The sequence below is a fragment of the Camarhynchus parvulus genome, chromosome 10, assembly GCF_901933205.1.
Source record: "Camarhynchus parvulus chromosome 10, STF_HiC, whole genome shotgun sequence".
NCBI lineage: Eukaryota > Metazoa > Chordata > Aves > Passeriformes > Thraupidae > Camarhynchus > Camarhynchus parvulus.
The window spans coordinates 20,228,183-20,255,344 of record NC_044580.1 but is presented as its reverse complement, the minus strand read 5'-3'; the positions used below and the strand labels follow the sequence as shown (position 1 = coordinate 20,255,344).

Genomic DNA, 27,162 nt, shown 5'->3' with positions numbered 1-27,162 from the left:
TTACCATTTAAAGATACACAGTGTTTACTCTTTGTACCTCAGTCTCCTAGTAGTTTAGTTGTCCAAGGTTCTTGTGTCTATCCCTGGCACTCACTTCAGCAGCACCTTAATGAAATTAATAGAAAATAACAACTGAAGCAAACTGGAAGAATACACAACATGGTATTCTTCCCAACAAGCAGAAATGCTACAGCCCTGTAATTGACTTTATGTTAGCTCAGGCTTTATTCAAAGCAGAACATCAGTGATGTTCAGCTCAGAGAAATGTAAGCATTTCTTTTTTCTCTGCACTCCTTTCCTGAAAGCATTGCCCTGAGTGAGTTTAGATAAATGAGGAGTACCAGCAGATACCACAAGAGATCAAACATTTATTTAATCATAAAAGTCCAGCAGATAAAACTATATACAATAATCCATGCATACTGCCCAATTCACAAACATTTAAAACCTGTTTAAAACACAGTCTGCACAACAGTTGGACAGCAGGGCAGAGTTTCACTCAGTGAGGGACATAGTCATGTTTATATTTTGGATGCTGCTTGTAGCCTACTCTCTCCCCAGCAATAAGACTCTGGATCACCCACTCTTGCGAGACAACAGGCAGCCGTAAAGCTTCTGCACACTTCAAGACACCAGCTGGGCAGGAAAAATCAGTCACCACCACATCATAAACACCCAAAGCAATATCTGTACAGGAGGAAAGACAGGCATCTGTCAGGTGAAGAAAGAGGATTTTGCTCTGCAGCAGAACATCACAGAAGCACAGAATGCTATATTATTTGATTTGAGAGGGACCTTAAAGTTCATGTCATTCCACCCTCTGCCAAGAATGGGGATACCTTCGACTGGACCAGGTTGCTTCAAGCCCCATCCAACCTGGCAGCTCAGTGTGTTTTGCCACTATGAACCACTCTTATGTCTTGTCATTCCTAGGCAGTGAATTCTCTTTGTAAAAGTTAAGACACACCTACAGCAGCCCTGCACCTCACTAGAAAATATTCCTTTCAGTCCAGATAAAAATGAGGGGAAAACCAGTAGCCAGCAGTATAGGCATGACCCTGAGTCCTGACCTCAGGCTGTGAGTGCTAGGGCCTACATCACATATGGAGAGGGAGAGACAGCCCAGTTCAGGAGGACAAGAGAAGCACAATTTGAGAGACCAGTTTCCCCCTTTCAACATAGGCTGGAAGCTGATGGCTTTTGTCTGAATTGCTGCAGCTTCTCTGCAAGACAGGTGTCCTAGATGTAATCTATATATACAGAGTAGTGAGCATTCACCCTTTGCCTGCCCTTCTGCTTAGAGACAACCTTGTAAACCATCCCACATGGTTTTAAACCATACTAAAGACCACAGTGGCATAGGATTCCCTGAGAAACTGGCCAGTGAGTACCTTTGTTTTGAGCACGTGAGTAATGCTGTTTAACAGATGCTGCTCCTCCTGTCATAAGAATTTCAGACCACAAATCCAGGAAGTTCTCTTGCTGGTCTGACACCAGGAGAACCTTCAGGTTATGGAATGGGTTTTCTCGTGGGTGCCTGCAGAGTGAAGAGAAATGCAGACTGGTAAGAATATCCAGTAGCCTTGTCACCTGACTTGCTTCCATGTATGTTTTTTTAGTATCTTGCACACCGTGACTCACTCTCTTACCATCCTTCCTGAAGTACTTGGACTGACTACCCTTTGTTTATAGAGACTAACACAGAGCTAGACATTGTTGGTGGGGTATGTGCGCAGCAGCCTATATCCAAAGTTAAACTGAGCTCTTCCTAATCCTGAGCCACCTTTTTTGTGCACATCCAAATTGCTTCCACTTTGATGGGGCTGAGCAGGAAGACCTCAGTCTCCTGCCCAAAAGTCTATAGCTATCTACAAATTTGTGTCTGCCCCTCAGCTTGCCTAAGGAGTCTGACCTCCTCTGTCATCTCAGAACAGGCTTACTGGATTAGACTCCATAGAAAATGCAGAAGCTAGCTTCAAAATGTATCAAGGGAAAAGGAAATTAACATAGTATTGTTCTTCTTTATCTATTCCTGAGCAATTATTAGCAATAATCTATTTAGAGAAATTAGCCGAGGGTGTGGGAAGCCTTGTCTGAATTCTGCCTTCCTCATGAGAAAGACTGACACCTTCTTGCTTCCAAAGAGACTCTGTTTCTTGTGTATATGGCATCCAAATGTAGCTTGGCATTAGAAGTCATTGTAAGTGCAAAGAAAGAGATGGAAATGCTGTTCCTATATGGAAGGGAAAGTATAGGGAGCCAGTACTCAGGTCAGCTTCAGTATCTGTAGCTATTCAAGAGTCTCCCAAGTGTAATAGGTCTCTCCAAGAGTCTGTAGACTCAGATCATGGTTATTTGGCACTCACCATTCTAGCAGTTTTTGCTCCTGGAGGCTATATCCAGCTGGCAAAAGGTAATTCCGGTAATTTTGAAGCTGATTAGCATGACAGCTATCATGGACCCAGATATGAGACACACAAGGGATCCCTCTGGCAAGGCACAGTAAGTATTTCTGAGTTCGACAATGTTGGTCCGCAATTAAAAGACACTGGTATGCTGCATTACACTTCCAAGGGAGAAAAGAAGGCATGTAAACAGGAGGCAATGCTTGCAAAAAATCCCCCCAAATTATCCTGATGCTAAGCAGGTTAAAGAAGAAAACAACTGAAACCTTGATTTTCACAGCCATATTATGTGAAAGGTGAATTAGATAAAGGTAGTACTGATTTCAGAATCTGTTTAATCATATCCTATTCCAAGCTCTGCAGTTGCTCTAGGCAAAAACTGCCTAGTAGTTTTTGTATCATAGCTCTTTTCTAGTTCACACAAAAGAGATAATTTACGTTTTAGTCTGAGACTCAGTAAGTCACTAGACAAGATTGCTTCCTCAAGCAAGATGTTCCAAAACCAAATTACCCTCTTCATTAAAAAAAAAAAAAAAAAAAAAAAAAAAAAAAAAAAAAAAAAAAAAAAAAAAAAGTAAAAGCCACACTAAATTACAGTAGTTGTCCAACTAGATCTGGTAAGTGAAGAACTCTACCTCTAAGTGTTCCAAGGCACACACCTATGGTGAGATCACTCTAGATCTGGAGTACTTCATCCACTCCCAGGTTCTGCAGTATACCAAAAACACCAGACATGCTGGAGCAGGTCCAGCCAAGGACCACTAAGAGGCCTGGGCATTGGAGCACCTGACGTACCAGAAGAAGCTGAGAGCTGAGCTTGTTAAAGATCAAAAAGGGAAGGCTTGGGTGGTGTTTTTAATGCATATTCGTGACTGATATGAGGGCATACAAAAGATGCAGCCACACTCTTCTCAGTGTTATCCACTCAAAGGACTAGAAGCAACAGTTACAAACTGAAATACAAGAAAGTCCTTTTTTTTTCCCCTAATCGGATCAAGCTGCCCAGAAAGGCTTTGTTGTTTCCATCCTTGACAATACTCAAAACACAACTGGACAAGGACCTAAGCAATCTGCTCTATTTGAGCAGATTGCTTTCAGCAGAGCAGTTGGACAAGATAAGCTATAGAAATTCCTTCTAATCTCAACTATTCTGTGACTGTTGTTCCAGATTAGTAAGTGAACCCTTACCTGGGTTTCATTGAAGTCTTCCAGAATATAGCCAGCTCCTGCTCGCAGCTGTTGTGCTACGTAATGTTTATCATACGGAGTCATCTCTAAAAAATCTACAGGAGAAAGTTCAATTTTTTACTATAATCTATCTGCTTATATTCCTACATCTTAGTCTACAAAGTCTTCATCCATTCCAGTAAGGGATCCCAGCTATACTCCCAAGAATTTCTAGAGAAAATCATTAAAAGAGTCAGGGAAAAAAAAGGGGGGGAGGGGCAGCAGAAAGGGCAACAACACACCAGTAGCCAGGTGAGCACCTTGTCACTTCTTTGACTGCATGAAACATGACACCAGCAAAGGCTAACTGGAGCAATCCATACATGCTTTCACGTTCTCTGCTTGCCAGCACTATCCTTTAGCTCTCAAAACCTTCCTTCTTACATTGTACTATTCTGACACCGATGATCTCACTAATTTTCACACCTTTCTTAGCTTGCTGAACAAGCCTATGATCATCATCGAGGTTTATCACATCTTAGGCCACAAGCTGGCTAAGTCAGATACTGAGTCTTAGGTCCTTTCTGCAAAGGATTAAAGAGCAAATGTCTGATCAGACAGTATCCAGCATTTTTCCTAAAGACACAGCATCTCACTTGAAAATGCAATGGGTAAGATTTGCCTCACCTTCTTCCTCCTCACTGCTCCCAGTGGGACCATCTGATGGCTTCTGGTGATTGACCGATTTGTCACTTGGTGTCGCCATGGTGAGAAGAAAGGCATAGCCCAAAAAGAGGGTCTTATTGTGGGGCAAGGGTCCATGGTCACTGTGCAGTACTGGGGGATCTGCAACATCTGCACCTTCACAGGTGCTTAAAAACTCTCCACCTCTCACAGCCCCTGCAGAGAGACAGAAGCACCATGAGTCTTCAAAGATATGTCTTACCCGAGGAACCGGTTCAACTCAGATATTTTACTGCAGGAGACACAGAGAGGTAGGATTGGGCTACAATTACACTAAGCTAGGTAGGCATCTTTTATCCTTCTGGATCTTCAAATCAAAACATGAAGGACTAATGGGACAAGTTTGCAAGTCTTAACAACATCCTGAAACAACACTGACTGCTGTGAGGGGTCCCTTTAACAGCTTTCAGGACTGACTAAAGAAATAAGAGAGACTCCAACCACAACTTTAAAGTCAAAAGGCAGAACTCAAAAGATGGCAAGTAAATACTCAGACTATGCTGAAAGTATCTCTGGCTGCTGAATGCATCCAGGGAGAATCAGCCTCAAACCACGCAGGAAAAAAAAAACGCAATCTGGTCTACTTTTTAGTTATGGAAAGCGGAAAGATAATTACAGAAAAAGCAGTGCTGAAAAAACTAGAGGAATTCAAGTTCTCACCAGGCTTTATCACTGCTGACTTGCGGCCACGTTTAGCTGGGGATCGTTCATCTTCAGAAGCAAGAAGTTTCCTTTTCCCAGACAGTGAGACTGGTGGGACACGTGGACTCTCCTGCCCTTTACGAGTGGGAGTTGTGCTGCTGCTGGAAGCGCTGGGAGAACCAAGGTTACTACGTCGCTTCCTCTTCCCCTCCACCAGATTATCTGCAATATAGTATGTAGGAATTAGTCATGGGCTGTCACCAAACTCCACAGGCTTTCACCCTACCTATCTGTACAGAAGTGGTGGAACTCAATAGTACCTTGAAGATACATGCCACCACCCTCTGACAGAGGAAAGCAAGAAAAAAATATATCTTCTCAAGCCTTGTATCCTGCTTGTCTATTTTCCTCTCAGTACTGCTGGGACTTTATTATCAAAGCAGCCATCCACCAAGTTTATGTTAAGTATGGCAAGCATCACTGTCCTTGAAGCAGACCACTTTCCACGAGCCAGTCAATACCACTAAGTCTCTGAGGCCATACAATAAAAGGATCTCAAAAATCTCACTATAAAGTATGAAAAGCATCACTGAATATCCAAAAACATTTAAATATTGGCAATTCAGATCAGGCACTAGAGTTACCTCAAAGGCACAAGACACAGAATAGCAGTCAGCAGCTCAACAGCACCTTTCCTTACCAAGACTGATGTCAGCTGCTTTGGTCACAGGGGTGACAGGTTCATAAGGACCTAGCCCAAACTGCTCCCGCAGCTTATTTCCTTGTTCCTGAGACAGGATAACAGCCATTTGTTTATACCACTTCCTCTGGCCTTCCTTTTCAATGCAGTAGTATAGCTCTCCAGACTCCTTCCGGTGTCCCTTCACCACACCTGACAAGACAGCAACTAACAGCTGTTAGCCAACCATACCCAGGCTTCTCATCCTCCTGGAACAAGCACCCATTCCCCACCACATTCAGCAACTCAAAAAACCAAGTACGAAACTCAAGCACTGCTCTCACCTGCACTGAAGTACTCGTCCTCAGAGAGTGCAGTCACCTCTGTCTCCAGTGGGATAGGATCACAGAGCAAAATATCTCTTCCTAGCACATCACACTCATGTCCATCATCAAAGCACAGCTTGTACTTTCCTGCTCCAACATCTTGGGTAATTCTCCCCGAATAAAAGTACCCATTTAAGGACCACTTTGCTACAACCCTGAGGCCCACAAAGCTGCTCCCAGTGGAGGAGTCTGCACAGTCCAAAGGAACAGTCACCACTTGAAATGGGATTTCTGGAGAGTCACTACGACGTAAGGCACAGAAGCCAGAAATGCCAGATTTCTCTCCTCCATCTGGCAGGCGAACTGAACGAGTAAATGACTTCTCCTCAGGTGATGCTGTAGTTGAGAGATCCTCCATACCTGGCAGTCCAGCTAAATCTCTGTAGAAAAAAGCAGCCCCATATAAGAGAGAGGAGAAAAAAAAAAAAAAAACTACAAAAAAAAAAAGACAAAAAGCATTCCCAGAAGGATCTGAAAAAACAATTACTAAGTATAAAATACCTGGAGGAGGTGCTTGCAGTTGCTATATGGTATCACCAGAAACTTCTGAAATACTCAGTACTCCTTTTCCTCTAGGACATTAAGACAGAAGATCCCTATTCTTTTTCTTGCAATAAATTAAAGTTACAGTCTCCTTTTTCCAGGGTACCTTGTTCCTGTTGTTCGAGATGGTGGGCGTCCTCTTCTTCCTCGTCCACGAAGTGTCACAGGTGCTCTGCCAGCCTGACAAGTGCCAGGCATACAGTCCTCCTCTTCCTCACAAGGCAGTGCTCCTGTCTGGCTAACTCTGAGTGGCGATGCAGGCTGACCAGCTCCTTTCCTAGGGCTAGAGAATTTATGAGTTAACTGTTTTGAGGAGAGAAGCCAGCTCACTAGGATCCTCCCATTTTCTTGATCATCTCACAACACATCCAGAATTTTACCTCTTTGCTGCAAAGTAATGCCTCACAAGAAAACAAGCTACTCCTTCAGGAAGAACAGATGCAAAAGCAAATACTAACTCCCTAATTATGTTCATCAAGCCAGATCTTTTTCAGAAAACCTTTGATTTAGGTCTACCCTGCTTCACACTGACAAGCCAGATGCTTGTTTCTGCAAAACATCTCTTCCTCTTTTTCTAAGACTCTGCACTTACCTCAGTTTTCCTAAGATGCCTCTGCCAATGGGTAAAGCAAATTCACTGGTTTCTGTCCCACACACTTTCCCTTTTACAGCTCCAGTTCCTCGCCCTGAGATGCCGCTGCTGTGTGTGGCAGAGTGACCACTGCTTCCTCCACTGGATGTACGGTGGAGACTTGAGGCCTTAGACGAGAAAGAGCTGACATCACCAAGGTCCCCTGAGGTCAGCGACGAGCCCCCTGCAGTTCTTGAAGGGGACATGTCAGTCTCACATTCCTGGCACTCCACTACAGGCTCCTCAGTTTCCTTAAAATAAGCAAAAAAGAGGATTGTCGAAGATGATGCAAGCACTGGATGCTTTACAATCACCAGTCCAAAGTGCAGACAAGCTGATACCACATTCATGAAGCTGATGACAGCCACACAAACTTCAGTCTGGGGTACTCCACGGTAGACAGTGCATCTCTCACTACAGACCTGCAGCTGCTCTGTTATCAAGAAGTCACATTAAGACCTCAGTCAGCAGTGTTGAGGAATGCATTCAATGCAAGTAGCACAGGGCTGCAAGTGCAAGCTGCATGTTGAGCTCTGGGGAGTGAGAGCCCCAGGCAAAAGGTCGTGGGACCTGGACACTTGGAGGCACAGCAGGAACAGAAGATCCCCAGACCTTCCTGCATTTTTCCAGCTTAGACTGTAAGGGTATAAAAGCCCAGGGGTGCCCTTTGTTCGAAGTCTCTCCTTGGAGGCACCAGCTCAAGCTGTTATTGTTATTTAGTTATTGCAACAAGATTAAATTATTTTAAGGATCCAGATGTCCGAGACTCTGCCATGGGAAACCTGGGGTCCAGTCCAGGGTGAGGAAACCTGATCTGACTGTGTGAGTGTGGGGCATGCAGGGATTCAAGCAGGGCACCCATCAGCTCACTGGAGCTGTCCACTGTGAAGGGGCCTCAGTCCCAGCTCAGGTGGTACAGTTGTGACTGCCAGAGTGGCTCCTGGATGGCTGGACAGGGAAGTTTCCTTAGCAACAGGGCAGAGCTCAGCTTGGTATCCAATTGGTCTGGCTTTGAATAATTCCCATCCCTCCAGAGTGTGAGACTGCAGCAAATACATGAGACACTAGGAGCTTTGGGTTGCTTATAATCCAAGATCAGTTTCAGACAGCTTGTCATCTGGAGTTACTAAAGCTTTATGGATATAAAAACATGCATCTACAGAACAGTGATATCAAGTGTTGGTAGGTAAAGCAGAAATGGTTATATGATTGTGATTACACCAACTATGTAAGCATATTTCAGGACGCTTAATTCTCCATTTTTATGTTACAATGAAGAATTCCATGTGTAGTATCAGTTATAAAAGTATTGAACTAGTTTATCCTTTTGTTTCATTACTCACTGTGACTACACAGCACAATACTCTCAGGTTATTTACCTTTGTAGAATAGCAGTAACATTTTATTGCTAGCAGGCTGATGTGATTATTTTGTCCATCAAATCAGCATTTCTCAGCTATCTTTCATGATTCTCTGAAGACTTTCCAATTAATTAATTGACATAACACAAGTGTACTAATAAAAGGCTGGTTTGTTCCTCAGTTTTAAATTAACTTTTGAAGACCTCTTACAGAATCTGGTAGACAGGACTCAAAAGACTGTGGTTAAAAACAACACTGAACTGCAAAACAGGCTGAACTATCTTACATAGTTCAATTTTACAGGCGGAAGTGATTTTTGTTTACTAACAGAATTTCTGCTCATTCTGAAATATCTGTATTCTGTCAAAAGTCCAAGACTTTTAAAATAATTGGATGCATACAGTTAAGTCTTTTGTTGAGTTCTTTGAGACTTGAATGTGTCTTGTGTCTTCAAACATGGCATGAAGTATACCAGCATCAAAACCACAGCTTCTGCCGTTCACTAAATGGCCTGCAAGTCCGGTCATGAAGAAAGTCTTGGCATCACAGCACACAGATTTGTTCATTCAACTTGTTTCCTTCAGTCATAACGTGTTCTCACTTTAACTACTTCTACTTTTCAGCCTGTATCTCATCCCATTAAGTCACGAAAACAGGAACTTACCTCAACTACCTTTCGTTCCACCTCTGCACCATTGATGTAGTAGACATCTGTTATAACACGTGTAACAACAGTGCGCACTTCTCGAATGGTTCGCATGTGGCGACGCTGAACTTGGCCTTTGGGTGGGTGAAGAAGGTTGAATTCCTCCTCTCCCTGTAATAAAGAGGATACAGTAAAATCAAAACAGACCACAACAAAAAGCAAACTATTTCTGAGTAGGGCTACCTCTGCAGTACAGTTTCTTCATGCCATGTTAAAGTACAGGAGTAGGGAACCTTTAAGCATCTTGTTACAAATTAATGCAACACAGGAGACCCTAAACAAAGGAGAACTGAACACATTCTGCTGACAAGTAGAGGAAGGGAAATCACAAGGAGGAAACAGCAAACTTGTTTAGCGTGGCTTCTGATACTCTTTGATTCAGTAGACTCCCACATGTATCATATCAATCTTGCACTGTCTTTTTATGGCCCTGTTTATCTCCTATTTCCCACAGGACACATTAGTCTTAAATCACGTTTAGTAAAAAATCATTTTTCTAGTCTTTCTGTTGATAAAAAACCCAATCCCAAACAAAAACAACCAACCAACCAATCAAAACTTGTTACGTTTTTCCAGAAAATACATATGGAGACATTTACTTCCCAAATCCATGCTGTCCAGTGCGTATTGCTACCTTAACAGTTGATTCAGGACAGCTTGTGACTTTAACATTTTAAAGTGGCCCTTGGCCTTTTTTCAACAGAGAACCAACTGCTAATGAATCTACTAGCTGAAAGGATACTTTACTGTCCTAAAGCAGATAAATACAGGCAGCCCTCATCCCACCTGACTGCGCAAAGAGTCCGTGTCATCTCCAGAGGTGTTGACAAGCTTTTCCCCACTCTCGTCGGTTTGAACGCTCACATCTTGTTGCCCAGGTTTTTGCCCAGACATACTGGTTCCCGTTTCCACCTGTCTACAGATTTCTTCTGATGTTTGTGTTGCTGTTGTAACAGTTGTTCGGGTAAAAAGACAGTCTGCTGTAGTTTGGATCCCTTTATTCTTGATGTTTTCCCACCTGTCTTGACTTTGATCAATTTGAACAGCCTTACTTTGTTTTCTCTGCATTCTCCTCCTATCTTCTGCCTGAGTGCTTACAACATCAGTCTCCATAGACTCTCCATCCTCCGCACCAGAAGATTGCTGATGGCAGTCCTGCTGCATCCTCCGAGGAATTAGACTCTGTCCACCACTGCCGTCTGCCTTCTGTTGCTGGTACTGCCAATCACTAGGATTGGTATGTAATTCAGCATCTTCTTGTGTGCCAGGAAAAAATAACTGATCTCCCCTGCAAACCAGTTACACACAGATCAAAACTACTGATTAAGAAAACAAGACAACCAATATGCTGCCACTCAAGTAAAAACAGCATTAAAAAAACCCCACCTTGGCAGTCACTCAATTGCTTCTTACAATTGCACAAAACTCAGAGAGTTCAAATAATAAAAAAATCTTTCAACACTTCTCAAGTGATACATAGGGTGGTAAAACATATGGCTGACACTGTACAGAACTAAGTGCTTTCTGAAAGACAGATTTTCTTGCTACACTCCACACATTAGGCACCAACTATGCAACTTCCCAGAAGCATGTCATCTTGGAAGTTACTTCAGGCTCCTCCAGTGCTTGATTGGCTTGAAACTGATAATCACAGGTAGCAAGAAGACCCAGCAGCATAAACACAAATGCTGTCTAATGTTTTCAGGAGAATTTGTCTGCTCTGCCAAAAGTACTGCCTCTGCCAGGTACTATATGGGACACTATACCGACCCAAACTAGAAGTATGTATTTGGCTTCCCTTGGGTACTTGAGGATTTTGAGGAGTGACTGTTTTCCCTTCTGGCTGTGCCTTGCCCAGCGCTGGAACTCCCTATTCGTTATGGTCTTTAATGTAGCTGTTGAAACTCAGGTTACTCTTTCTACATAGACCAAGACCTCACTGTCCCATCAAAAGACAGAATGGAAAACACTGAAGAAGCAGATTTCTACTTCTAGTTCTCCAGGCAGCATCCTCCTCACTGTAACATACGCAGCTGTACAGTCCTTTGGAAGGGGGACAATAGAAACAGCAACAACAAACCAACAAAACTGGTCAGAAGATCTTAGAGCAGACAGAAAAGGTATTTACACAGCCTTAAATATGGTCTCAATTTTCTCAAACCCAAGACTTCACTGAAGCACATCAGTCTTCTGGAATCACATGGCCACTCAATCAAAAGGTAAGCCTGATAACCACGTGAGACACAAACATACAGATTTAGTATACTTACCCCATTGTCCCCAACCTTCTAAGTCACCCAAAGAAAATGGCTTAGCACAATTTCTTTGATGTAGAAAATGCACACCTGAATATAAATCCAACCAGGACTGGCAGGCAAAGACTGTGAGGAGTTACCTAAACGGAGAAGTGGAAAGACCATGACCTCTGGCCTCATCCTCTCGACGAACTTCACAGACACGACTAAACACAGATGATGCTTTCTGGGAGCTAGCAGTGCAGATTTAAGACAAACAAACAAACAAAAATGCATCAGGAAGTGAGAAAAACCCTCATACAGCAAAACAAGAATTTTCTAGCTCCTTGTGAGAACAACAGAGTATTGAGCTTGTTGACCTACACAGCCACAGAATGACTGATATGATCCACCTCAAAGATCAAGAATGAAGCTGCCATTGCACAAGCATTTCTGTCATTTCTGAAGACACCCTAACAGCGAAGAGCAATGGAACAGTTCCAGAAACCACTGTGTGGAAAACTGCAGCACCATCAAGAGTTTCAGCATCTAGTGCCTCTGGTACCCACCAGTTAGACCCTTTATGGCTTACTTCTCAGGAATTCCATGGCACCGCAAAATATTGGGAATTACAGTCATAAAGCAGACCCTGAGAGTTCATATTCATCCCATACCTATAAAGGTAACCCATCCTCAACCACTGAGAAATTACTATCACCCATCCCTCAGCACTGAGGCATGATTACCATCTACCAAGCAATCCTGTAACAAGAGATACTGAGTTTATTCCTATGTTTTCTCATTACTTCAAACCACCACTCTTCACTCTGATTACTACAGGTCACCATCTTCCTACTGAGATTCCTGTTAGTATTTACAAACATTACTTCCTGCAAGCTAAATCAAGCAATGCTAGCCATTAAATTTGAGGTCAGATTGATACACACAAATCAAAAGACCAAGGGAACAACGCAATGTTTTGGTCAAAATGTTAACCTGTGATTTCTGTATATCCATGAACTGATTATGTGTTTCTATCAGCTTTATACCAAAAACACAATTCTCTTTCAGAACTTCTCAGATTCTTCGCAGAAAATTGCACCATGAAAGACAGCAGAAACCCATATATTTGGAATTTAAGAGATGGATAAGGCAGACTTGCATTCTGGACTGCACAAGACATGAACTTCTGGCTTTGACTACAATCTAATGGAGGCAAAATGCTAACATTGGTAGGAACCACACAGCCCATAATGAACAAACAAGTGAGGTTCCCACTTTGCCTATGTAATTAAAACCTGCTGCAAGAGCTATAGAGTTAATATCACATCTACTGCTAGAATGCTCCTTGCTTCTGTGTCTCCTTCTAATTTTTTTTCCCCTACAGTTGATAATATGTGGAGAAAGGATCTACCCAGACCTTTGTATTAACTCTGCCCAGCAAGAAGCCCAGTTACCTAGCAGCAGCCTCAGCAGCAGCAGAGGATCCATCTTTCCTGTCACTGGCTGCAGGCTCTGAAACAAGAAGGAAGGGAAGGATGATTTTGGCATCATCTAAAAGGACTCTCCCAACCTTTCCTAGCTCCATAAACTCAGTGAAGAGAGGCTGAGTAACACTGGACAAAGGATGCCCAGGCTTCCCCATCCAACTTCTCTGAACAGACCTAAGTTTCTACAAGTTTTAGACTATTAGAATGAATGCCACTGTTCTGGTTAAAATCCTGCCAAACTTTTTTTTCCAGGTTATGGACAGGTCCAGAGGAAGCAACAAATATGATGAGATGAACTGGAGAATACCTCCCACAGAGACAGGCTGAGAAAGCTGGGCTTGTTCAGCCAGGAGAAGAGAAGGCTCCAGAGACACCTCATTGTGGCCTTTCAGTACTTAAAAGGGGGCTTATTAAAAAAAAAAAAGGAAAACAGTTTTAAATTAAGAGACAAGAGATTTAGATTAGATGTTAGGAAGAAACTCTTCCCTGTGAGGATGGTGATGCACTTTCACATGTTGCCTGGAGAAGCTGTGGCTGCCCCAACTCCGGAAGTGTCCAAGGCCAGGCTGGATGGGGCTTGGAGCAACCTAGCCTAGTGGAAGGTGTCCCTGCCCATGGCAGGGGGTGTTGGGACTATGTGATCTCTAAGGTCCCTTCCAATCCAAACCATTCTATGATTTTCTTATATATATATATATACTTTTTTTTCCCCACCCAACACAATCAAACTTCACTTCCTATCCTGTGTATCATTGCCACTATACACCACAATTTGTAGTCTGCTGGAAATACCTTTCCTCACAACAGAAGCCTCTCCTCTCACTTCATCCTTGCTTAGAGCATTGCAGAAACAGAGAAACAAATTTAAGTGACACTGCCCAAAAAGAAAAATGAGAAAAATTACAGGGACTCAGAGACTGCCTTGGGGAATGCCATAGAGAGATTCTGAGTTAGGGCTGAGGTCCAGTAGGACTCATACACTTCAGGTTTCATCCTCTTACTTTCCAAGCTGAACGGCAAGGACTCCTCGCTCCCATCATTCACAGGGGTCACAAGGTTCATCCGCAGAGAAAGTTTTGCATCCAACTCAGGAACCACACCAGACTCTCCTTTCTCATACACTTCTGACACATCTGCTGATACCACTGCACTTTCCACAGTGACATCGTTGGTCCCCATTGTGCCCTCTGCTGTAACATCACTGGTTGCTATAGTGCTGTCTGGGCAAGTATCATCCACTGAAAACAGAAAAACAAAAACAAGAAACAAGAAGTAGCTACTGTCATTCACATTGCTGGGGCTGAGGTCCTAGTTTTGGTTTGAAGACACTTCACTGCATGCATTATTAGTAATGCTGCAGTAGTGGAAATTCCTTTCTAGAGATCTGAAGCATGAAAATTCTGTAGCAGAGGTATTATCCTTAGTTTATGACAGAATAATTTACTACTACCCAAGCAGAACAGACTTCTTTTTATCTAGCACTTGCAGGGTGCCGTTTTGTGAACCTAGCAGAGAAAGTTCTGAAAAAAGATGATGAATACTGGAAGCAATCTTCTTTTGGTCTAAGCTCTTTTGGTACTCAGAAGGCTCTTTGACATTCTTTAATGGAGTTATATTCAGGACCACAGTGAGTGCAAGGAAGACATGCTCCATACCACTCTGTACTCAGGGAGCAAACACCTTCACTAGAGACCAAGAAAATCATTACAAGGAAACTGTGGGGAAGGGATAGGCCCCCAACCCCCCCACTGAAGGGCAATGCAGCAATTTTTTGCCAAGGCAGGTTTGAGTTATCCTAATGCATACTGCACCAAGAATCAAAAGCTTCCAGGCTTTCATTGCAGAATAGAGCCATTTGGGTCGAACTCACCAATTGGTGTGCTGTGTCTCCTGGGTCCCATTTTGAGATGGCCAGTAAGAGGTGGTGTTATACTAGTTAAGGACTGAATGACATCACCCTCCTTCGGCAAAGTAAAATGAAACGGGGTTCCTAAAAGACACAGAGCACCAGAATTAATAATTTAGGGGATCTACTTTAGTTCAAGTATCAAAAGCACATATTCACTGCTGTGGAAATAGGAAAAAGCATAACACTGGTGCTGTACAAAACCCCCCTGAACAGCTGCTCTAACTGATAATCCTCACATTTTATGTGAAAAATCTCTCCCAGTGAAAATCTAGACTGTGGTCAATTGAATGCAGTTGCTCACAGGTGCTAGATAAAAGGGAGACTAAATATCCTGACATGAATAGGACTTCTACAGAATGCAGCTTTGCCTCAGAGATGCTCAGGATTTTCCAAAGAAGATGAAAATGAGGTCAAAAACAGAAATGAAGATTAGGACAAAAATGAACTGGCAAAGCTACATGTTGCCTGAACTGATAACCTAAAACTTACTCAGAATGATGGCTGAGGTGGCCTATCGCACCAGGGAAGCCATGCCTTGGTGGATTTACTATGTGCAGATGTTGCAAGGACTTAACAAATAAAATAAATCAAAAATCTAGTAAAATGCTCTTTTCTTTTGCCTCATTCCATGCATTTACTTGCAAACTTTCAATGTTATAGAGAAGTAGCTTGCATAATCCTCTCATAGAAAAATGCCCCATCAGCAAACAATTATGTATCATCTGTTTGAAAACTCTGAAAACCATCACCTATCTGATTATCACCAGCTTTAAAGACATGGTTGAGCAACTGCAACATCCTGAAGACCAGCCCAAGAACTTCACTGTATTTTTGCAGTGGGTAGGTAGCTTCTGGCACAATGGTACTCACACATTGTAAGGCAAACCGCCCCTCCTCGTGAACAGTTTATGAATGCTTGTCATACTATGGCCTAGAGCATGTCTCCATTTAAAAAGTCTTTTATCTAAAAACTGAAGCAACTCAATTGAATATTGATTTAGCTACCATAATCCCTTCTAACTATAAATCCACATTTGGCAGGCTAGTAACAAATGATCAAAAGAATTTATGAAATGATCACCAGCACAGGTGATGACCAACAGCATATTCTAATTATTATACCAAGGGATACCATGAAAGAGAATACAAACAAGCTTTCACAAGAACTGAAAAAAATGTGAATGCCTCAACTAAAAGTTTAAATGTTTTCATTCACATTGAAGTCTCAATTGTTCTATCAATGAAAAGAGTTAATCAAAACAGTTAAACTTTTCTTACATTCTTATGACCATCAACCTGTAACAGATTTAGATCCATTTGGAATTGAATATGGCAAGGGATGTCAAAGACAACAAGAAGGGTTTCTCCAAGAACATCAGTAGCAAAAAGAAACCTATGGAAAATGTGGGTTTGTATCACAGACATATTTTATGAAAAAATCCTTTCCCTAGGATCTTTTCTCCTGAGAAGCTAGGAAGCTTCAGCTTCTCCATGTTTTGCTGCTTTGGAATGTGATTTGGAGAACTGTTTACCCAGCATGTTAAATTGTTTTTACTTGATGACCAATGACAGCCACCTGTATCAAGGCTGTGAGCTGTCACAAGATTTTATTATCATTCTTTTCTATTCCTTTGCGAGCTTTCTGATGAAATCCTTTCTTCTATTATTTTTGTATAGTTTTAGTATATAATTTTCTTTTAATATAATATGTATTATAAAATAATAAATCAGCCTTCTGAAACATGGAGTCAAGATTGTCATCTCTTCCCTCATCCTGGGACCCCTGCGAACACCACCACAGGGTTGCAGCTGAGTGAGGTGGATGCCATGGTGATGAAGAATACAGAGAAGACAGTTACTCAATACCTGCTTTGCTTCAGTCTTTACTAATAAGCCCAGTGGCACAGAAACCCAGATCCTGGAGGCAAGAGAGAAAGTATAGAGAAAGGAAGGCTTCCCCTCAGTCAAGGACGATCAAGTTAGAGATCATTTAGACAAATGTGACACCCACAACCACCCATAGGGGCCCTGACAGGATGTGCCCTGCCCATGAGTGCTATGGGAGCTGGCAGATGTTACTGCTAAGCCATGCTCCCTCATCTTTGAAAGGTCATGGAGTACAGGAGACACCTCAGGACAGAAAGCCAGTGTCACTCCAGTCTTTAAAATGGGCAAGAAGGAGGACTCAGTGAACCAGGCCACTGTTGCACCTCCGTCCATGGAAAGATGAAACAAATCATCCTGGTTGTCCCCATTAAGCACATGGAGGAGAAGGTTATCAGGAGTAGTTAGCACGAATTGACCAAGGGGCAATCACACTTGACCAACAAGATTGCCTCCAGTGACAGAATGACTAGCTGGGTAGATGAGAAGAGAACAGTGCAAGGTGTCAACACTGCCTTCAGGAAGATTTTTTAAATTGTCTCCTGAAACATCCATATAGGTAATCCCAGGAAGAGTGGTTTGAATGAACAGACAGCAAAGTCAATAGAGAACTGGCTGAACAACAGAGCTCAGAGGGCTGTGATCAGTGGCACAGAATCTAGTTGGGAGGCCTGCAGCTGGCGGTGCCCCCAAGGGTCACTGCAGGGTCCAACCTCAACTTATTCATCAGTGACGTGGATGAAAGTACAGAGTGGACCCCTAGCAAGCCCCCACCCAAAGTTTGTGCTTACTGATTTATGCTTCGTAGTTTGTTGATAAGGGATTAGACTCCTAAAATATTAATTATGAAAATAATTATTACAATAACAAAGCTGCTTTAAGAGTAGAGGGATGCTCTACAGCTCTTCATACCTTAAGGACTGAGTGATGTCAGGACAGCAAATACCACTCAACATACTTTTCCCACCATGCTTCATGAGTCTGAAGGCAATTAGGTAGAGTAGGCCAAAAGCCTGAACTCTCTCCTAACACCAATCACCCTTCAGCATAATACAAATGCATAAAACACAAACAAGCATTAATTTTGGAATTCATTTTCTTTGAAAAATTGCTTATAGTTCCCTTTTAAAAGTAAACACAGCCAACTGTGATGTGCTTAAATTGCATTTAGATTTGTCTAAGAAAAAAACCAAAACATTTTCAGTACAGTATGAGAGGCGAAATATTATCCAAAGTCAAACACAATTCTGTTTATTCTCTCTTAGAAAGGAAGTTTTGGACTGTGAAAGTCGTGAAAGACAATACTGAAGTGGAACCTGACATTTAACCTTGTTATGTAACTGCAGCTATTTCTCTTTATCATCATTTCAGCAGTGTACTGCCAAACTTATTGTTGTATTTAATAAACCCCATACTCTTAAGTTTGAAGACCAGAACTGTTCTCCTGACTATGCTAAATTGTCTTTAAAAACCTGTTTTTAAAGATGAAGCCAGCTAAGAGGCACAAACAAAACAGGTGTAATATCCCACATCTTGTATAATGACACACAGCATGTTAAATGATTTTAATGGGTCACGACAATACTTGCTGAGCCAGAGCTTACATACGAGTGAAAAGTCATTCTACTTTTCAAAAGACCTCAAGAAAAGAATTGGTCTATTAGCTTCTAGCTCAAAGTTGTTCTGTACACCCCCACAAAGAAAATTCTCCCCTGAGAATGAAGGAAAAACAAAATAAGGAGACCTACAAAAGGGAAAATACTGACTACCAGACACTCTATTCCTTTCAAGGACCCTACTGTTGCTGCTTCTGAGTGGGGGAGAAGTCAGAAAAATCCCTGAACATTGCCAAGGTCACAGCATTTTCAGTTCTTCAACCTGCCCTGCATTTCTACCCTAAAGCAGTGAGAGTCAGGAACGAGAATTACACCACAGGGGAAACCAGCAAAGTCATGTTCGGCATATAACACAGTAAGGTATAGTGCTGCTCAACTTGCATCCAATAGCAGTGCTCCCTGAAAACATTGAGGATTGTATACAGCTGTCCTTGACATTACTCAAAATATACACCTGTGAACTACTAACCTAAATTCACTTACCACTGGAAGGACTGGGGGACTTCGAAGTTGCCTTCTCCTGTGGCTGCATTTGCTCTTCTTGCTCCAGATTCCTTGTCATAACAGTATCCTCCATACTCTTTGGTACCAGATTCTCATGCTGAACCACGTGTGTTTCAAACCCTCTCTCTTGAAGTGATGGCTGATTGCTTGTTATCACTACCTGTCCCAGTTCTGAACAATCAGGGTGGTTTTTGGCACACAATGCCACTTCTGATTGGACATCACTCTTCAACTTTGGAAGCAAATCGTGTTGCTCCAGTAACTCCCCTACAGAAGGCTTAGCTAAAACTTCATTGAGCTTTGCCATGTTAGTAGTCATTTTATCCATGATCTTTGCCTCTCCAGTGTCAAAAGTACAAGCTTTCAAAGCTTCTTTTCCCTGACATTCTGGTCCAACCTTTTCTAATTCCTGGGCTACATTTTTGCTATTTTTACAAGAATCATTCACTTCTTTATCTTCATGACACTGTCCTTCCCTTTCAAGAATAAACCTATGAGAAAGCGTTATATTAACAACAGACCTATCTTCCTTTATTTGCTTCTCTTTTATTTGCAGTTTTTCTTCTTGTTCTTCACACTGAGTCTCAGGAACTGCCTCAGGTTTGGAAGACTCTTGAGCATATGACAAAATCTCAAGAAGACCAGACTGATCTGCAGCAGCCTGACTTCCAGAAATACACTCAATCTCCCGATGAATTGTAGAGGCTAATGGCCCATCTTCTCCAACATCTGCACTAACAAACTGTCCTACAGGCATTCCTGGAGTCTCTACATTCTCCTTTTTTGCTTTTTCACCGTTTTCAGAGGGTGCTTGATCACCTGCATTCACTTTTAGTTTTATTTTCTCATTCTCCACAGAACAGAGTCTTGAGTCTGAGGCCTTGCATTCAGAAATCCTCTCTACCTGTGTGGTCTCACAGTCTTGGCCCGTGTTCAGAGAGCCTGAACTGATGTCTGTATTCGTGGGCTGGCTACATGCACTTGCAGAAAGCATCAGTTTACAGGAATCAGGAGGCTGTAACACAGAGTCATCTGTAGACATCTTTGACAAAGCATCTGTAGATCCAGAGAGATCTCCTGGTAAGCATAAAGGGGTTAAACCAGCAGTTTTTTCTTCTCCATGCTTATTCTCTGGACTCTGAGTTGGAACAAAGATATCCTAAAATGAGAAAAGTGGGACATGGAGTATTAGGGCATCCCAAGTAGGACTGTTTATTATTCTTAAAAAATTACACTAGATTATGGATCAGAGCAAGTTTAGCACAAAACTACAGATTAAAAAACAACCAATGAAAACAAAAAACATCCAAAACTTTTTTCTCCACACATTTATGAGAGCCATGATAGATCTGGTTTTGCTGAGAAAAATTATCACCATGAATTACTATTTAGTGATCTTTGGCAAAGTCAGACACAATCCTTGGTATCTTTCACTACCAAATCCCAAAATACAGGGCCAATATGGCAAATTAGTAGGTATTTTTACTTGAACCACCAAGGGTTTTAGAAAGAGCTTCTGTGATATCTATATTATATTAACACGAATGCTGTTTTCAGCTGAGGAGAAGCACTGCTTCAACTAATGAAGCTTCGAGCAAGTTCATGACATTCATAATATTTAGCTATAAACCCACAAACTGTCTGTTAAATCCTTTTGAACAGTTATAATTTCCAGAATCAAAACACACAAAGGAAACAACAGCAAGAATAAGAAACTTGAAAAATGCAGTAAATAAATTCTAGCCTTGTAGAATAAAAATACTTTAGTATGGAACAGCTTCCCTTTCTCCACAAAAATTATGCTAAGGTCTTGCCCAATAAAAAACTAATTTATGATGCAGTTTGAGATGCAGGATGGCCAGTTCAGCATAAGAAGGCAGCACAGTCTAAGTCAACAGCTTCTATGTTTTGTAACACACTATGCCCTCTTAAGCTGTTCTGCATTTTCTCTGCAGGAAAAACTGCCACACAGTATGACTAATATATAATTGCAACTGGTGGGAAGAGCTTAGTAGGGAATCTCAACATAAAAGAACAGAGGTTGACTGAAACACATCATCTGCCTCAGCCATATAAAAACCTCAGAAAAGCTATATACATGAACCCTTACATGAGAGAACTCTGGTTGTGATGGCATAGTTAAAGATCCAGGAAAGAAGGTTGGGGCACTCTGGGACACTGGAGTTGAAGCCTGTGGCTGAGCGAGAGGTCTTGGAGGGATACAAGGGAAGGCCATCTCCACCAGCATATCTCCTTTCTGCTTTTGCATCAGTTCTCTTCCATCTGCAGGGATACATATATCCATCTGTTCATCTGGTTTAAATGAGCAGAAAAGATACCAGCACTAAATTCTCGTGTTATATCTAAGTTTTCAACATCTTATTAAAAGATTTGTCTTCAGTGGTGTATTGAACTTTGTAAAATCTTGTCTCCAGCAGCATTCTTTTCGTAAAGGGAAAAAAAATCAACAAAAATATCCACATTCTTACTTTCAAAGGGGGAAGCAAGTGTTCTGTTACAAATTCATATGACTATTTTGCTATAGGTCTAGAACTTCTACAATTAGAAAAAAAGTGTCTGCAACTTATTAAAAAAAAGCATTTTTCTGAGATATTTCTTTTCCTTTTGCTATCTTTATTAAAATGCAACTAAATTCAGACCCCAGCTAACAAAATATCTGTTATAACAGTATTTCACATTCTGTGACAGGAACCTCTCAGAAAGGAATATTTGATTTTGTATCATACTAAAAACCTGCAGGGATGGATATCTTATCCTTGATGGTAAATGTGTGCTTAGAGAAAATATTTAACAACCAACGTATCATATAGAATCATTTCTCTTTAGGCAACACAATTTAGGATACACACTTGTAGCATGAAAGGTTTTACAAATATTGTGGAAGCTGTCTATATTAAGGTAAAATAACCTATTATGATGCAATTCTTATCTGTCCTTCCTACTGCCCTAATAGTATAGACTTAATACAGGTTTCTGCCTGTAGCAAGAATGGCTTGTTCCTAAAGAAGATAATTGCCAGAAGAAATCTGTATGCTATACAAAGCATTTCCTGTCTTTCAAATGAAGGGTCACTAGTCAACAGTACTAATTTAATTATGATACCTATGTAGGAAATATCAATAGCAGATAGAGAATCCTAAACAACACAGTCAAAAATACAGATCTCCCTTCATCTACTGCTTCACTGTTCTCAGTTCTACTTTATTCTTTAAACATAATTTTAACAGATTTTGAAAAGGCTTCAAGCTCTGACAAAACCAGTGCACAAAAACACGACTACAGACAGTACCCAGAAAAGCATTACCTTCTGCTTTCCCCTGTTCAGTAGGACTGCTGGGGACAAGGGCATTGGGTCCAAAGGAAACAGGAGGAGGAATAACTAGGCCTGAAGAGACACTGCAGACCAAAAGAAAACAGGGAAATGAAAACCACACCTCACTAAAAAATGCATTAAGTTCTCCTATCAAGCTCCAGCATGCCACAGTACAATTCTTCTCATGAAAGGCAAGTGTCAGGTGTTCACTAGTAAGAGACTAGTGACAGTCAGGGATCAGATGTCAACCATTAGCTCATTTCATTGCAAAATAAGGCCATGCTCCTCTCATAGCACAAAATTAAAACACAGATTGCTTAAAATCAAGCACAAGTCCTTGAATAATGAAGAGAGTAGGGGGAATGCACTACTGCAACAAAATTCTTCAAAGAGCTTGGGGATTTTTCACTTACGTGGAATCACCCTCCTGTACAAGGAATGCCTGCCCAGAGAGCTGCAGGACTTGCAGACTGCGGGCAGGGGTGCATGCCAGAGAATTTCCCTCTTCCACCTTGGTTATCAGAGAGCCACTCCCTGCAGTTGCTTTGAGCAAAAGAAAACAAAGACAGAAATACAGTCAAAAACCACAGTGATTAGAAAATTCTGAGGAATTAAACTCATGCTATCGCATAGCTCCTTTTCAGATAGGCAACAACAAGCTGATTTTCAGAGCTGGTGAAGGACTGCACATGACAGTTCAGTATGTGAAATGTGAGCACAAAATAGTTCAGATGAAAAAGAAAAATCTGAATAGATTTTAGACTGTACAAGTGTTCCTATCTGGGAATTTGCAAAAAAATTCCCCAATGGCTCCAATATCAGCACACCTGATCCAGCACTAGAATGCAAATATAGGCAAGGTTCTTGTAAGAAAGACACCTTGCACTGACCACTGACTTGGTGTGAGGAGAAGGTTGTTATTGAATCTTCCGGATACAGAAGGTTCATTCACAAGATCAGACCAGAACAGACACCACTGGGCAGAAATTTGCCTATACTGCCTACACTACTTATCCACACTGGGGCGTCATTACAAAGGCAGAGCATCATTAGTTTCAGAAGATGGTAAAAGTTGGGTTTTGCTCTTCAAAGGGCACAGAAATAAAGGAAATTAAATGTATTTAACAAGCCAGTGGCCATTCTAACAGGAAGTCACGTTTAGATATTGTTCCATACTATAGTGAAGGAGGCTGTGGCTTCTCATTTCCAAAGTGTTCTCAATTTTAGCAGGAGTTACATGAAAAATACTCACAGCACTCTACATCCTAAAACACTAAATGTCTGTGAAGATCAAATAGGTATGATGTTTGTAACTAGCTCTGGGATGGACGTTTTGGTTCTGCTTGTCTGTTGTTACCTGTTGCATGATTCTCAGGAAACATCTCTTCCTGTGTTGACAAGATATCTGACTCCTCATGACCAGAACCAAGGGATTCCTCAGTTTTACTGGCACCACTGACAGGTGTTTCCTTTCTGGTATGCTCTTCTGCTACCTGTAGAGTTCTGAAAATGCAAGACACAGTCTTTGACCTGAGAAATTCAAAATATGAAGACTACAGCATTGTAAAGAAAATCTATCAGTAACAGATAGAAGGCATTCATTCATGTATAACACAGGGGAAAAAAAGGAAAGGAGAAAGAAAACAAGCTTCTCCTGACAAAATAACATTTTCATCCCTGAGAAGTTATACTTTCAGAATAGTTTTTCACATTTTCTACCAATCTAAGCAATGCTTAAATGGAATGTAGATATTCTACTGACCTCTAGTCACTGCAGTCTAGGAATTTCACTTCATCTCTTGAACATTATTTTGTAGCAAAATACGATAATACATGATGAGCTAAATATTACATAAATTTTATGCCAGAGAGAATCAATACTATTCAACAAACTGAAGTTTCACACTTAAAAACAGTTAAAACAGAGCTTACAATAGCAAATATGCAAAAGCATCCTGGAATACCCACCACTTTGCCTCCGTATTTCTCCTGTGCAGTGAAAGCCCATGCTACAGCAATTAAATTATTTCACGATAGCTTGTGTGACTCAAAATGAATTATTGCTTCTAGTATATTCCAGTCATACCATTTTAGGAAAATTACTAGCATATTTTATTATGCTATGAACTTGCCCTTAAAAGCAAACCTATCAATATCTTTGTGTTTAGGAGTTTGACATCACATCTTTTCTCACCGGGGAATACTAAGAGCACTCCTTAGTCAGCACTGCTACAAGAAGGCCTCAGCAGTATGTCATCTTTCCCTTTACCTTTCTTTTTTGCCTTCAACCCTCTTCCATATCCAAAAATCTAGTAAAAAAATAAACAAATCACCTTCCAGAATGCCCACAAACTGCCACAGCATATGTCGCAGTTGAGATGGCCACGCTACACAGCATATCCTCATACAATTTCAGAAAGCTTCTACCCATACAAAGCAACACCATACCACTTCAGAAGGCTTCAAGCATTTGCCCTTCTTATTCTTTAGCCCAACCTTTTATACTCCCAATGTTCATGCATGGCACCTGTGTGCCCTCTGTTCCCTCTGGTGGTTGCTCAGCACACCTGGGCACTCCATGGCTCATTGCTGTCAGTGCTGCTCACCTGCTTCTCACAGCTGCGCCCACTGGGGATGAGGATGGGCCACAGCCCCACTCCACTCCCAATTACCACAAACTGTGCGCCTACAGCAAACAACCTACAGAAAAGACAGACTGCTTTACCTTTCAGACTTCTCTGCCTGGCTTTCCAAAGCAGTATGTGCTTCTGTACTGGAGTCAGTTTCTATGTTGTCCGCAAAAAATTCTAGAAAGAGAGATAAAAGAAAAATACCTGGATTAATATACAAATTAGAAAATGCAGGTTTGTAATTTACACAAATACCAAGGCAAGCCTTATATTTAAAAAAATTAATTTTGAACTATCTATGATAAAAAGAAGGAAAAAAAACCCAAACAGGATGAGGTTTTTACCAGGGATGGAATTCAGTATCTGATTGTCTAAATATTTTGGAAATCAATTAGGAAAGAGAAGTGAAAGAATCAATTATAGCACTTGGGCAGGTACAAGAAACCAAATTAATTAGTCCTAAGGAAAGAGAGGGCAAAATTCTTTGCAACTACCAGTGAGCTGTGAACTCATTTTTAGAAACTACTAGTACCGTATTTTCTGTCAAAAAAACGTAACATTTATAACTTAAAGAAACTAGATAGAATCTCCATAGCAGCAAGTAGACATCTATGATCATTTTCACTTACCATATTTAGACTCATTCTTAACAAGTCTGGAAGAAACGACAGTGGGTCCAGAGTGGAGCTGATGCCTAGCATCTCCCTCACTGGGCACTAAGTCACTCTCAAAGTCCTGGCTCTGCGACAGCTCTAGAACTCCGAACTGGAGCTGTGACATGCCTGTATCTAACATCAGACATCCATTATAAACATACATACCAAACAGAAAAAAATCAAGGGCCATCCATCACTTTTACAAGGGCAAAAGATATACCCTCTAACATGCAAAGTATTTAGGCTATTGCTGAAACACTGAATAAACTAACTAATCTGATCTCAGCTGTACTAATTAAAATATGGTATCACAACAGGAACAGCGGCCAATAACTCAAAAATCTGTATTAATCAGCAAGGGCTTATGTAATGTCATTAGGAGCTGCAGGAGACTTTCATTCCATGAATAGAAAATAATCTTGACAACACACAGCCTGTGTCTGAAAATCCTCTGATGACAACGACCATTATGCCAGTTCATAATAAGGCTCCATTTCCTAATGATCACAATGCATCCCTGCTTCTTCTGAACCACCCTCAATCTTGAAGATCCATTCTAACAATAATAAATCAGCCTTCTTTTCGTTTTTTCTTCAAACACTAAAGCATACAAATAAACTTTCAGAAAAGGATGCCAATTTCTGACCTATTACTACCGGCACAACTACCCCTGGTGAGACAAGTGAGTCAGCTCAACTGAAAAACTGCACAGACGGTTGATCCAATTCCGAAAACCCAAAAAACCGACCTGAAATGGGGAAGTTACCTTCTACACACGGCAAAGAAGCACAGTCCTCAACATCACCTTCACTTCGTTCCCCGGCCTTTCCAAGGGCACTGCAATAGAGACACTCGCTAACGTCGCGCAGGGGTTCCTGCAGGCCGCCTCCCCGCGGCTCGTTCCGAGGGGTCACTTGGCACCGACCAGGCGCTCCAAGCCCTCCGCACCGCACGTCCTGGCCGGGGCCGAGCACGGCCGCTACAGCAGCGAGCCCGCCTTCTCGGCCTGTCCTCCACGAGAGAGATTTCAGCAGGCCAGAGAGGCGGCTGCCGAGAGCCGCCATCTGGCGCACCCCACGTACCTGCTCTCCCGGTCGGGAGCTGGAGACTCCTCCGCTGCGCAGCCCCGCGGTCCAGAGGTGCTCGGGCGGGCCGGGCTCTCCATGGGCTCTGCAGGTACAGCGCCGTCAGCGCGACCGCGGTACCCGGACCCACCGTGACCCCAGGCCCCGCCCTTACCTGCGAGTCGCTCCCGCGGCGCCCGGCTGCCAGCAGGACCGCGGACGATGTCCTGCAAGAGAGAGGCGGGGGCGCGTCAGAGCCGTACCGGGCCGGGCCGAGCAAGGCCGAGTGGTGCTGCCACCACGCCAGGCGCTCACCAGCACGGGGCTCGGGCTCCGCCGGGCCGGCAGCCGGCGGGCCAGCACGCCGAGCCAAGCCCGCTCCGCGTCCGGCTCCGCGTCGGCCTCCGCACCCTGGGGCTGCGAGTCCTCCACGATGAGGAGGGGCGTGCCCTGCTGCGAGAATCCAGGGTCCAGCTGGCTGCTCCCGCCGCGCTCCATGCAGGACGGCGCAGGCTGCGGAGCCGGGCCGGGCCCTACGCCGCCCGCCCGTCCGCCGCCCAACCCAGCCGCACTTCCC

General features: G+C 42.4%; 1 protein-coding gene across 6 annotated transcripts; it reads right to left on the bottom strand.

Moving 5' to 3' along the window:
* Window positions 1-348: 348 nt before the first annotated feature.
* TP53BP1 (tumor protein p53 binding protein 1) lies at window positions 349-27,162 on the bottom strand. 6 transcript variants are annotated; one of them, XM_030955016.1, is made up of 27 exons: window positions 26,901-27,157; window positions 26,761-26,812; window positions 26,604-26,691; window positions 26,288-26,358; window positions 25,495-25,653; window positions 24,961-25,042; window positions 23,593-23,738; window positions 22,649-22,778; window positions 22,227-22,318; window positions 21,012-21,214; window positions 18,881-20,060; window positions 14,859-14,978; window positions 13,990-14,226; window positions 12,956-13,013; window positions 11,660-11,752; window positions 10,051-10,552; window positions 9,223-9,375; window positions 7,159-7,448; window positions 6,673-6,849; window positions 5,982-6,403; window positions 5,659-5,850; window positions 4,977-5,180; window positions 4,260-4,472; window positions 3,594-3,688; window positions 2,367-2,566; window positions 1,392-1,537; window positions 349-687 (listed from the first exon to the last, which is right to left on the bottom strand). In XM_030955016.1, exons 1-27 carry the CDS (start codon window positions 27,081-27,083, stop codon window positions 500-502), a joined length of 5,676 nt encoding a protein of 1,891 aa, XP_030810876.1. In that variant the 5' UTR covers window positions 27,084-27,157; the 3' UTR covers window positions 349-499. The 6 variants fall into 6 exon arrangements, with proteins under 6 accessions (XP_030810876.1, XP_030810878.1, XP_030810872.1 ...); XM_030955018.1 differs by having other exon boundaries at window positions 26,996-27,058; XM_030955012.1 differs by having other exon boundaries at window positions 26,604-26,812; window positions 26,901-27,162.

What these genes read in the sequence shown, in the direction of transcription:
- TP53BP1 (XM_030955013.1), bottom strand. Translation starts at nt 27,083, where the DNA reads ATGGAGCGCGGCGGGAGCAGCCAGCTGGACCCTGGATTCTCGCAGCAG. An exon ending in GGAGGACTCGCAGCCCCAGG is followed by an intron (nt 26,813 to 26,995) that starts GTGCGGAGGCCG and finishes TCTCTCTTGCAG; the next exon opens with GACATCGTCCGCGGTCCTGC. An exon ending in TCCTGAGAATCATGCAACAG is followed by an intron (nt 22,779 to 23,592) that starts GTAACAACAGAC and finishes TTTTGCTCAAAG; the next exon opens with CAACTGCAGGGAGTGGCTCT.